The sequence below is a fragment of the Phalacrocorax carbo genome, chromosome 2 (genome assembly GCF_963921805.1).
Source record: "Phalacrocorax carbo chromosome 2, bPhaCar2.1, whole genome shotgun sequence".
In the NCBI taxonomy this organism is placed as follows: domain Eukaryota; kingdom Metazoa; phylum Chordata; class Aves; order Suliformes; family Phalacrocoracidae; genus Phalacrocorax; species Phalacrocorax carbo.
Window position 1 is genome coordinate 52,632,159 of NC_087514.1, and position 13,357 is coordinate 52,645,515.

At 43.7% G+C, this 13,357-nt stretch overlaps 1 protein-coding gene across 11 annotated transcripts in view; it reads right to left on the reverse strand.

Moving 5' to 3' along the window:
* Positions 1–900: 900 nt before the first annotated feature.
* GREB1L (GREB1 like retinoic acid receptor coactivator) overlaps positions 901–13,357 on the reverse strand; it is a 140,663-nt gene continuing 128,206 nt past the window's right edge. For 8 of the 11 annotated variants that reach the window (XM_064442898.1, XM_064442902.1, XM_064442900.1 and 5 more), the window contains 10 exons: positions 11,923–12,078; positions 11,586–11,725; positions 9,693–9,854; positions 9,166–9,373; positions 8,296–8,461; positions 7,098–7,325; positions 5,529–5,670; positions 4,210–4,410; positions 2,721–2,859; positions 901–1,106 (listed from right to left, as the gene is read on the reverse strand). In XM_064442898.1, the coding sequence (XP_064298968.1) occupies positions 943–1,106; positions 2,721–2,859; positions 4,210–4,410; positions 5,529–5,670; positions 7,098–7,325; positions 8,296–8,461; positions 9,166–9,373; positions 9,693–9,854; positions 11,586–11,725; positions 11,923–12,078 (1,706 nt within the window). In that variant the 3' untranslated portion in view covers positions 901–942. Of the gene's footprint in view, positions 1,107–2,720; positions 2,860–4,209; positions 4,411–4,674; positions 5,170–5,528; positions 5,671–7,097; positions 7,326–8,295; positions 8,462–9,165; positions 9,374–9,692; positions 9,855–11,585; positions 11,726–11,922; positions 12,079–13,357 lie in introns of those variants that run through there. The other 3 variants (XM_064442904.1, XM_064442899.1, XM_064442906.1) reach the window with 2 other exon arrangements.

Below are 13,357 nucleotides of genomic sequence, written 5' to 3' on the forward strand. Positions count from 1 at the left end.
CGGTACCATGCGTGTAAGTAGAACAATGTGCGACTACAGCTACAACCAATATTTACAGACGTTAATCAAAACAAAGAGCTGACAGTGTTAGGTGACACTTTCAAAGGGCTTTGCTTCGGGCCAGAGGGAGTCCCTCCCACGGAGGATGGCCCACGGGTTTTCAAAATGCTTGACGAGAGCAAGAAACCGCCGGTGTTCTGCTGGCGAGCCGTTTGGCCCGCTGGCGGGGGAGGGAGCCTCTACGAGAAGCCTTTTGCTTTGTCCCTGGCGCCGAGGCGGAGGTACCTAATGGGGTACCCGGGTGCGCAGTGCCCGCCGCGCGTTTGCCGATTTGTTCAGGTTTAAAGTAGTAAACTTTGGACACCTGTGGAAAAAGGCAGTTTCAATACACACACAATTACAAATGTTAAACTAACACTGCACGGAGAACAAGGCTATTCCTTTTAATACAAATATCTACGTTATATTGTAGTTTCAAACCCCTGAGTATTCCTGTACCACGGTACAGAGCTGAAGAGACACGGTGGGCTCTCCTCCACTTATCTTCAATAACTGCCGTGTGCCAGGCCGCGTTTCATGTGACACATTCAAGGTAGCAGCTGCTGAGAGCAGCTTCTTCCCCTGGCTCGGCTGAATATAAAAAGAATTCTTCTTCAACCAAATTACGCCCTCTTCCTAGATCCTACAGCCTGGTTGGCCATGTGATGCGTGTCGGCAGTTGTGACTGATGTGAAAATAACTTGAATCCAGGATCCTTTAAATCGTAACTGATGTGGAAATTTTATCCCTAGGGCTAAAGCCGACTTCAGAATTGTGGGGAATCCTTTAGAGCAGTCTAGATAAATAGTGGTTGCACTTTGCTCCACAGTGATTGTACTTGTTTAAAAAGAGAAAAAAAAGTTGTTTTTGTTTTGTCCCTTGTTAGCGGTGTCTCAGCGAAGCTTATATATGGCGTCCAGTAAGAAAATAGAGTGGTTTGTCGTCACTACTATTAGCAGTTTGAAATTCATCCCGAAGTCGGAACTGCCACTCATCCTCCAACTCCAGCCGGACTATTGTCTGCCGTAACGAGCTTCTGTCTTGACATACAACACACAGGGTGGCACCTTCAATTGAAAAGCATGTTAGATTCTCAGGTTACAACAATGATTCTCTGTCCTTTACTCATTTTCCAAAGCTATTTTAAAGAAATCTCTGCTGCTAGGTAGGTGGAAAGAAGTATTAGAAGGGTCTACCTACAACCGGCCAGCCCAGGCTCAGATCAGGCCCGTGAGCCCCGGGATGGAGGCGCACGCGTCCGTTCGTGGGAAGGCACAGGCAGGGAGAAACACACGTGGTGTGGGGTCTGCTCTGTCTCACAGGACGTTGCTGCCTGACTGGCGTTAGCATCATCAACCGTAGCAGAGAGACCATTAACTTGAGTCCAAGATCCTTGAATCACTACTGGTAATTACACCAAAAGAATAAAGCCTAGGGTTTTTTTCGTTTGTTTCATGGGACATTTGGGCTTGTACAAGGTCAGTGGTGGAACTCTACCAAGGCGAACCACAGTCAGTCTCACAGCTGACTCTTGGGGAAGTCTGCTGTAACTTCCCTGACGCATGAGCACTTCCCCTTGGTTAAGCACTGTAAGAGGAATAATAAACCAAAGCCCTATTTTCTCTGGCCTAACAAACTTGCAGGCTTCCTTCCACCTGGTGTTACCAGACTGTGTAGTCATGTAATAAGTTGGACACCTTCAGGGCTTTCTCTGTTCTGTTCTGCAGCCCACACACCTGCCACACGGTAAATTCAGGTTCTGATCCCTCCTCTGCTGGATTCGAGCAGGGGAAGGCCCTTCCTGACAGGCATCCACTGCCCGGTTTTGTCAAGAAACTGCCCCTTGCCCAAGAAACAGCAAACGAAGTGGCCCCTCTGGCCGTGCTCTGGGGGCTTGGTGATGGCAGCACCATCCCCACGGTGGCTGCGCCTTCCTGCACCGCCCCTGCACTGGGGGGGCCTAAATGGGTGCAGGAGCAAAGTCTGAAACATGGCTCTTGGGACCGCCTCAGGGTCGGCACCACCGCGCCCCCCCACATGTGCACCATCCTCACTCAGCGTGAGCGGGAAATGGCTCGACCGTGCGACTGCAAATGCACCTGGAGCTCTGTACCGCACTTCAGCGTTACTGAACACCCACAGCAATTCGCTATTTGTTAGTGTTAAGACAAAAAGACGAAGAAAGATTTTTGACGAGGTTTATACAGTTCTGGGGGAGGCAGACCTCATCATCTTCCAGCTAAAAGCTGCCCCGATCTACAGTACCAAATATTTGTTGCCATTACAGACTGATTACTGGAGCAGAACTTTACATCTTCATCAGTAACACCTATGCTCTACACTCTCGAATTGCTGACTGCACGATTCACTGGCTGATTTCCATGTAGTCTTGTTTTTCTGCACCTATCTCCATTTGATGTCACTTTAAAATAATTTCATAACTGTAGTTTATCAAAGCTTAGCGAAGGTTCAATTACTTGCACTTATTACCAACAGGAAAATAAGTTTTATACACACGCAAAAGAAACACTCCATCTGTTTCTTTTGAAAGCAATGGCAGCACTAACTGAAAATAATGGCGCTGTTTAATGAAGCCAGTTATTTCTCTACCTTTCCCTTTTCCTCCCTGCTGTTACTTGGCAGGAAAGCACCTGGGATGCCCAGCAGAGCCACGAGATTACCTTTCAGAAACCTGAACCGCTTGAGGAGGTCTGCGCCGACGAAGGAGTCACAGAGATAGAGCAGAAGTCCGCTGAAGAACACCCCTTCGCAGTTGACGTTGACTGAGTGCGGACGTGAGCTAATATAGCATAAAGCCACCTGAAACGGATGGGGAAGAGAAAGGAAGCACTTCTGCGTTAGAAAATTACAAAGTAAGACTTTAAGTGGAATGGAATATAACTTTGTGATAACAGGTGAGTCAGCTGCCGCTGGTAAAAACAAAATCCAACAAGAATGCCATACTGAGCAAGCTCCCCTGAGGAGATAACACACGGGACAAACTTCTAGATTCAGATTTGGGCCAAGTGTGCAATATGTAATTTCAGGGCTCTCCATAATTCAGTTCAATTTTCTGCTCCTCTGTGAATTACCTGCTTATAACGACTGAGATTATTTATAACGATTGAGATTATTTAGGTTGTTCTAATAAGGATATGTTTGTCAACACGCTAAGCAATTCCTTGAGGACTGAAACTGCAGAAGTTTGAGCTCCTCTGCGCTGGTGCACGTCTTCTGACCACAAGCATCTACTAAGTGGTTCCCAGCACAGGGGCCCTCTGGTGTTTCAGTGCTGTGATGGCTGTTCTGTATCAGAGGGTTTCTTCTTCTTCAGGGCATGGTTTAGGAGACATGGTAGTGTTGGGTTGACCGTTGGACTTGATGATCCTAGAGGTCTTTTCCAACCTTAATGATTCTATGATTCTCTATCTTGCCACTGACCCCCATAAAATTTGTCAGAACAAACCCCTTGTTAGACTTCCACCCTATTTCAGACCTAGTTCAAACTGGGACCAATGGGTTCAAAAATTCTGATCTCCCCAACTACAGACATCTAAGTCTAGAGTATGTCTACAGACATACTTGCAAAAACTGAGTCTCCGTAGAAACCCAGGTTCGTAAAAAGGAAAGCATCTAAAAGGAGAGCTGCACTACAAAGGATGAGCTTTGTCCATCAGTGAAGCAAGCCACCAGACAAGGGTCATATCAGAAACTCTCTCAGCCAAAACAAGTTGGTTGCAAGGACTAATCAAACACAGATGATAAAAAGCTGTACGATAGGACAGTGTTCTAAAAAACTTTTGCGGACAGTCTTTGTAATGACTATGCAGCACACCCACTTCTGTCAAGAATGGCATCACTTTTGGTTTTTTGCTTCATACGAAATATTATTTCAGCCAGACATGCCCGATTCCTTTGCAAATCCCAGCCGTCCATCACAGACCTCTGGTGTCTACCCACACCAGCCAGCTCGGAGGTTTTACCACCAGCTCTTCCGGTGGAGCTGGTCCTTTACCTCCAACAGCAGAGTGTCACTGTTTGAGACCAAAGCCTTCAAAACGCTAGCCTTGATGCTGAGGGTTCATAAAAGAAGGGGTTTTCAACAGAAGAAAGATGCTGAAGTAAAGGTTTGCATTTATGTGTCCCCATTACCCCTGCAAATATTTGTACCTCGAGCCCGATGTTCAGGTAGCAGTCAATGGCCAATACCGGGTTCTTGAAGTTATGAATGGCCTTCGGGAAGAGTTTGTATGTCGCATGTTGAAGGAATTTCTCCAGGAGAAACTGTGACGGGGCTGCCAACAATGTATGCTCGCTGTCAGGGGCACAGACGTACTGAAGAGGCATTATTGGTGCCAGGCTGTCCGAAACCTGCAATGAAACCAAGGGGAGCCCCTTTTAACCCACCTACTCAGTGTATCTTCTCTGCAGGAGTTCCTTTAGCCAGGGAAGGGATCACCATGACAGGGCAGGAAGAGAGAGAAAGCTGGGGAAAAGAATCCAAAATCCCCACTCGATTTTGTCATAGCATCACAGCACAGAAATAAATGACTGACTTGCTCTGTGGTTGCTAGGTACTTCTGGGGGTATCTGCTTCCCTAAAGAAGGGACATAAAATAGGGAGTTCAAATTGCCACAGCGCCCTTCACCATGCCTTACTGCTGGACAGTATAGGAAACGACATCCTCCTTGTGTGGTCATCCACAGAAAACATTTTCTATGCAGTTTTCTCACAGGCCAGTCCACCACTATAGATTCTACTGCAACCATTCAGAAAAGGAACATTCAGAAAATGACCTCCCAAAATACACAAATGCAGGGTTGAGTCAGTTAAATCTGAAATACGGAGGTAATTTTTTAAAAGAGGGGTGCTGTGGGATGCGTTTAAAACCACCAGGACACAAACAATAAGATTCCTAGATTAAAACCAACTCTTTGAAATATACCTCCATTTAAAGCCGACACAGGTGTAACATACTCTGTATAAAACACTTGGTATCCCCACTACATTTTTGTAAATACTTGGATTTCCCAGCTGGATTTCAGAAGGTTGCAATTTTCAGTGCTTTTCCTCAGTTCTCTTTCTGTCAGCAAATGTAGGGACCGAAAGTCATCACGAACCAGCAAACACTGGAAACGAGTGGCTGTGTTAAAATTATTAAAACTAGTCCAGTACCACTTGCCTGCTTTTGATCAGAGCAGATGTCTGCAAATTCTTCCTCTGCAGAGATACCAGTGAACAGCTAAGACCAAACTCTTTCCAATCCCAGTCCATCTTCTAATAGATTAGGAGGATTGTTGTTAATAATTTATAATTAGCAAAATATTTATTATTTTCTATTTCTGATGTGGTCGTCCTACCACACAGTAGGCCGTGAACGTCAAATAAGCACTAAATAAACCTAAAGGGCCAGACAATTTATTCTTTCTAGGGGAAATAGGTCCTGTTTTCACCCTTTACACATGACCGAACATGTATCCACACTCACCATGATTTTTGGCTTAACAACAAAGTCCTTTTGCCCTCCAACCTGAATATGCTTCTTCATGACACTGAAGTTGTTGAAGCGGCAGATGAGCAGGCCGCTGCTGTTCGTCCGCAGATTAAAATCTACATCTTCACAGAAATACCTGGACATTGAACACAAGATCACTAAAACAGCTGTGTGGCTGCTGTGTGTGAGCAAGCATTCGCACACCCGCTGCTGAAATGCACCGGAACGGGCTCAGCAGGGTTTTTTGGAGACCGTCTGATACGGCGCCTACACAAACTCTCTACACAGCTCTGACGACTCACTCCTTCAAATGTGCACCTGGTGTAGGAAAGCAACTCCTGGTCATCTTAAGACCAAACAAGTCTTCACTTTTCAGTATGTCTGTATATTTCTTCCCCATACCAAGTCGAGTTAGCCCTTGCATCCTTGTCATATACTGCCATCAACCATTTCTTCCCCACCCTTTTTTTAGTTCTTTCTTAATATATTTTAGAACTGAGAAGCTCTGCAGTGACCAACCTCCATTTCTGAACAAGCCAGTTCTACATCACGTTTTTTTTAATGAACCGGGATCAGGGGATAAATGTGGCTTTGACAAATATCTGGCTAGGAGAGACAAAGCAGCTGAGAAGTAACATTTATCCTGTGCTATTTACGACGTAATTGCTCACTTCTGTGGGCTGATTCCCATCTCATGATTCAACCAGCCAGAGAATGTGAAATCAACAGCTCTGGAAGCCACACCGGACTCCAGCTTGCACCGACAGGCTACAGTTCCTCACTCAAGTACACGGGATCCCTGAAAACAGCAGCAGGAGACCTGGGTGAGATGTCCCAGGCTGTCTGTGGCTAGCAGAGACAGGGTTTAGAATAAACTCACTGGGCCAGGAAGGAGGGGAATTGGATATTGCTCCAGTCCGTGGTGAAAACTAGAGGTAAAGCCCCATGATATCAGTGCTTTATTGCAGATGCTTTAGGATGGACTTAGATGAGGAGGAGGGGAAAAAAAGGAAGGGAATACTGGAAACTTATTTATTCATCTGCTTCTATTGCAAACCCAAGTGGCAACAGGGAAGGCAGCTGACCCTGAAGGAAATAGAAGGAATCTCTCCTCAGAGCATTTGATACAGCAATGGCTCAGCCATTACCTGCACTCTTGTTCTTAGCCATGCAGAAGCTCCTGCCTCTTACAGAGGCACTCTGGAGGCTCCACACTCTTCCTATGACTGATGTAATTTTGGTTTCTTTCTTCCATTTTTGGTCTTGTAGTTACTTTCTTCTTCTGCAGTTTCTTCTTTCCCCCCTGCCTTTTCAGTCCTCTGTAGCCCACCCTTGCCCTTGCCTTGCAGTCTGTCTCTCCCAGTTCTTTTGGCTGATGGTAAGTTTATTTGGATGCCCATTTCGTTCAGATGCAACATATATCACTCTCCATTTTATTTTTGTGATTGTGTGCTCATCACCTCAGGCGGGATCTTTCTATTTATCTCGATAGCATTTAGAAATATGGTGACAAGATTTTTCTCATGCCAGCATATTATGTTACCACACATATACATCGCCTACCTGTTTAGATCATATTGCACGTTCTGCGTCAGGTCTATGTTGAGCAGTATAAAATCACGCACGTGGCACCTGGAGAAAGGAGCCTTTGCTTTCCTGGCGTTCAGCTTGCTGTTCCATTTCTGAACACCCAGTATTGCATAATGAACAATTTTGGGGGTGGCTTCAATGTGTTGGAGGACGCTCTTCAGGGACACATTCTTGCTGGAACCCCCAGGCTCCAGGGACTGGCTGCAAAACGTGATCATACAAAACATACAAACATGGCACATCATTATTTTTATATAACATACACCGCGCATATATATACACACACACACATGTATGTGTATACAAAGGACTAAGAAATTCCATTAACAATTGAGAGTGTTTACCCTAGATGTTGTAAAAAGATATACATAAATGCAGACTTTTTAAACAACAGCCAATTAATCTTATTCTGTCAATTTAGTCATTATAAGAAAATAGGCCTTTCAGCAGAATAAGATCTTACATAGCAATTTAGAAAGGGAAAAGGAATTGCTGTATGCACCATTTCTGGAAGGCTATTTTCTCCATAATGGACAGTATAAGTGCTGAGAAGAGCAAGAGCTTAATGCCTTCTAAAAAGCTAGAGTTCCCAAAATAAATTGTTTTCCCTGAGAAACATAAATTGAATCAAAATAGATCAGTGAAGTAACGTATTGAGAAATCACTCAAATAATCACTAAAAGCAAGAGTGGCTTTAGGCAAAGAATAAGCATGAGCAGAGGTTTGTTGATAGAACTGACTGTGGGACACGGATGTAAGGGTAGAGCCAGGTGGAAGTGTTCAACAGCAGGAGGTTGGACGTTGGTGGCCAACAAGACAAATCTACAGCCTTCCTAATGCTCTGAGTGAAAAGGCTGATCTTTTGCATTTTAGACAATATATCTAATGTCCAATGCACAGTTTCTGGGCTATCTGAATAGTAATCGAGTGAGTAATGACCTCTGTGAGGCCCTTTGGACAGGCAGCCTGGTGTTATTACATCAAAGTCACTGCTGAAAGCTGCTTCGGCTTAGCAATATTTCAAGTACGTTACCAGCAGCCCCAGCTGCCCAACTTTCCCAGTTGTCTGGTCTTTATACCCTGTCAGATGCTAGAGATGAGCCTAAGTCGCAGGTGTGCTGCTGTCTGTGCTGGATCAGTGCAGGGACCCCAGCGCTGGGTGGTTACTGACCTCGACTGTTCTTGGACGCTGTGCATATTCCACAAGACGCAGGAGTCGTCCATGACCACGATGAACGGCCAGACGCACTGGCGCTTGACTCCCAGTTCCTCCAAGCGGTTTCGTTCCAGTTCAAGATTGTGGTAGGAAAGTTCCTTAATAAGAAACCTGGCAGCACCTGAGAAAATACCATAAAGAAGACACACAGAGATTTTTATTAGACTTTATCACGCTCTCTTCCCAGAGAAAGGCTACATGGACATCTGCAGTCATTACCCTTTATGAACTTAGTGCTCATAACATCTCAGTTTAAAAAGAAATCAGTACGTCCCTTTTTCAGTGTAAGTAAATCTAAAAGGCTGATACCAAGAAGACTGGACCTTTTAAGAGGCTCTGCAGAACATGATTTGTGGGCATTAATGAGGTAACTTGGAGCAAGAAGGGGCTGAGATTCTAAAACTGAAGCTACTTAAAACTTCTTGCAGGAAAAACTCAGCATCCATGAAAATGAAGTCTGAAGCTCAAGCCCCCATTGTTTAGCTGCAGTTAATATTTAGCTTCAGCTAACTAAAGAAGATGCAATTTGAAAAATCATGTATAAATTGTCTAGAATGAACACTCACATGGCAGGGCTGAGTAAAATGAGTGTATCTGGCCTATAAAACATCAGATTTTTAAATTAAGAAGGCGGTGATCAATACAAACATATGTGCCACATCCCTTCCAGAACTTCTTACACATCATTGTATTTTGCAGATATTGCTGCTATTATCACGGCACGAATGTGAGGAGCTGCCGCAATGTTTTCTTCCACAACATGATCCATACTGCCCAACATGGATTTTGATAGCTTCACAGCAATGCATTGGTGGTGTCTCTTACCCACGCCAGCGTTGTTGAACATGCCTGGCAGGACTAGCATGATGTGGTTGGGCCAGTATTTACGGTAGAGCGGCATTTCATACTCCTTCACCACAAGGAGGTGAAGGTGGCTGATGCCTTCCATGGCATGGTAGAGGTTCAAGAGGCCATGTTCATGACGCCCACTTGATGGAGTGAAGATAGGACTCTTGACTGCATTCAAATTCTGCTGGAACAGAAGACATTTTGGCAACATTAGGTAAAAAGCAAGTTATTCCTGATACAGATTTTTATTTATTGCTTATACTGGATTTTAAGATTATTGATCATTGCAACACATCTGAATTGGACACTAGGAATGCAAGAAGGGATGACTGCCCTCAAAAACTCCAGTTCTTAGAACAGTCAGGCAAGAATTATGCAGAAGATTTTAAAACAAAAAGAAAACAGAAAAAAAAACCCCAGCCAACCACCGATTTGCAAATGTATGTCAGGTTGACTGCATTCAGCATATGTAGTCAGCAGAAGGATAAGAGCAGCACACGCACCTTGTCAGAAACGAGTGGGAGACGCATGCTTTCTAGATGTTTTCCCTGCTTGCTGAAGACAAAATGGCTCTCTTTGGACTTGGGAATTATAAAATGCAGTTGAACCTCTTCTCCCAGCATTGAGGATGAAAACGTGAATGCATGCAGAGTGGAGTCAGATATCTGTGCACAACAAAAAAAGTGGAAAAAAGATTTGCAAGCAGGTAACCCATAAGGAGTATATGGTAACCTGCTCTTGCAGTCACAATACTGGAAGGCACCAGAGAAGAGCATCCAAAACATCCTCTTTCAGTTACTGAAGTTAACTCTAGCATATTCTCATTTTCCTCCACCATAAGCCACGTTACTTAGGCATGTTACTTGCCTTGCTATTAAAACAATTGGCTTTCTGTACCAGTAATGATCTTTGGCCCAGCTGGACTCTTCTCAAGTCCATTTGAGCTGGAAATTATTCTCCAATATTTATAAGAAGTGAAAAAATGTATATACTAGGAAAAAAAACTGTCCAAATAAGTTTTCCCCAAACATTCAAAGAACAGTGTAGCATGTGGGTGCGCCTCCACAGCAGAATGCACTGCCATTCAGACACCTCAGCAGCAGCATGGCTGCATTAGTATGGTGTTTCTTCTGTGGCAATACTCTTCTAAGCAGCTAGGTAACCAAGGCAGGCCACGCCATTAATGAGGCTGTGAAGAATTTGGGGGAGCTTAAGTTTGTACAGCGCTTCACTGAACCGTGTAAGTGTATACGAAGTGCCTTATGTCTCTGATAAGATTTCATCCTACAGAAGTGTCTGTCTTACTACAAGGTCAAATAATTTACTCTTAGCAGTCATCTTTCTATAACCTTTACCAAAGAACTGAAATAATTAGCCTAGTAAAGATGAAAAATGAAAAATGAAAGGGGCTTTACATAGGTTCTCTTAAAGCACTGAAGAATCTCTCTCCCTTCATTATGCCTGCTATCCAATGACTCCCCTTTGGATGTGTAATTTGTCTCAGTTCAAATATCATAACTCTATAAACACAACTCACACTTGCACATAAAAGTATATATTAATACTTATTACTAGTCGTCATGTTTGACCACATGCACAAAGATAAGTGGAGGGAGCAACAGATGTCTTTTGGGAGGATTTGCTTGTGTCAATGTACTTAACGAAGCACGAGGTTTAAATCAGAGCTGGTGGTGCTGCCCTGAGGTAACTGGCATTGTACATTGCCAGGTCAGTGTGTCTATGCTGTGTTAGGTTAATAGCAAGTTGCTGGAAAAGGTTAGCATGCAAGGGAAGAATGATTTGAGATAAGAAACCTCCACATAAACTATTGGTGGTGGTTAAAGAATAATGTCTGAGCCAGGAACAACCTTACCTGACAGTCTCCTGCGAGCAGAAGTGTTTAATGTTTTAGGTATCAAAAGTTTTTTAACTAAACAGTTAAAAATTATCATTTTTGTCTAGTGACTCATAAACTACTGCTGAGAAGCATGCACAGTTACATACAAAGGGAGGAAGAAATAGGCCTTCCAGTCTCCCATCACAGGTGTGGATGGCTGGCATTTAGGTAAGAGAAGCATCTCTCCTGATTTTACAGTCCTCTCTCACAAGAGACTGAGAACCCTCTGGCAGGCTGAATAATGCTTTGGCTTGAGACAACTAGACACAATATTCACCCTTTGTCAGAGGCAGCTGAAGAGGAGAACTGCTCATGCAGAACGCAGCAGACACAGTTGATGCTCCAGGGTCTGTAGCTCAATATCTCCCCTGAGAATGGAAGAATTAAACAATTCCATCTCAGGGAAGGTGAAAGCATGAGTTCTGAGACCAGAGCGGTATGCCTGGAGAGACCACAGAAAAATCAAGGATGCAGTTTACCCTTGGACCTTGACACCAACCTGTGCAGCAGGATTAATGTCCATATACTGATGGCACTGCTCACAGTGATGGAATGTATTGTAAGCTGCGTATTTAGTCAACATCATGGACACGGTCTCCCTTTTCTTAGGTTCCTCTGGTTTTGTTTCTTTGCTTGTTTCTGTGCACAAAGAAAACAGAAATTTTATTAATGTTAAAAACAAAAACTGTGATTCCAGTAAGAATTGTAAAGAACACACACATTTTTTTGTTTCATTTCATTTTGGAGATTCAAGCCTCTTTTGAGCTCATGTGGTTCAATCAAACCAATAAAACCTGATTCTTTGTAAGAAAGTAGTCCTAAAAATCTCTACTTACCTTGTTTCACTCGTGACAGTTGTTCCGTGTATACGGGACTTATAGTTCTATACTTGGGGTCATGTACATTCAGGTCAAAAGACATTTTGCTGAAGATCTCAATATCCGGCCAATGGTCATTGCTAGACTGAGTAATTTCATTGTTCTCTGTGTGACCTGCAAGAACACACTTCAGGTAAGCAGATACCCACTGAATGGTGTCTACGTGATGTTTGCTGATTTACAGTTGCACAGGATCTCACTCAGGTGCACACACACACAAAAAGAGACCTCTCTGAATGTCATGAATATTACCAAAATTGAAATTATTATCCACACAAAGCCATTTCAAAGAAATGGCAGTTCCTTGGAAAATTTATACAAGCAAAGGAGCCTCACAGGTATCTTTCTGCTCTGCTCCTCATCAAGCTGCTGAGGCATAATTCACTCTGGTTTATGCAGAAAATGCTCAAATGAACAGTCCTATCTGTGCAGCAAATACAGGTGGAGTCTGGAGCCTCTCTGTGGTTCTGTCTTTAGTACAGAAAATGAGGAGCATTCGGTAAACGAGAAGCAAAAGTACCCAAAGGCAGAAGGATGAAAGCAAGGAGAAAGAGGTGGTATGAATTTATGAACTAGTAGCTGATGGCTCATGATAAAGGCAGTAAAAGACACACTCCTGCTAGAGAATGGGATGTGGCCAGAAAGGATCAACTGGAACTTCATTGCTTTGATCCAACAGAGGAAAGCCTAAGGTAGAAATCCAAGTGTAAGTAACAGGAATATTAGAAAGCACTGGCCAAAGACAACAACCCTGGACTGCAGCTTGAACGTGAGTCAATTCAGTTTAAAATGAGATGGAAGGACACACAAAAGTAGTGTAACTGAGTAACTGAGTTTATTGATTTCAGAAAAGCAAACTCAGATGAAACAAAGGCAGGGTCTATGGACAAGCCCAGGCTCACCCTACCCAGGCTGACCCAATAGGATGTGAGCCAGCAGCAGCTTAGAGGCCATTAATCTCACTGGCATGGCGTCATGCTCAAATTAACATATGCTGTCAGTCAGGTGTATTAGTTTGTCTATACCAACAAACCCTGAGAGAGACGGCTCTGTCAGTCAGCTGGCCTGAGAAAAACAGGGACTTGCCTATGAGTGAGACTGGGACTTCTTGGAATCACAGTTGCCAAACAACCAGTAACCAGCACACCAAACAAAGTAAAAACACCTGGAGGAAGGGGCTTCGGAGGGGCTACATCAAAAAGGACGCTAAGAATGAACAAAGTCCATGAGCTCAACAGCAAATGAAATTTCATCTTAAATGTCAACAAATGTGAGATAAAATAAGCTTTGCCAAATGTCAAGCTGGGGTAGACCTCAGAAAAGTGCATGAAAGCAAATAATTTCCTTTGCTATATCACCTCAATTATATAAATTAATTTTTTTTCTTTTTACT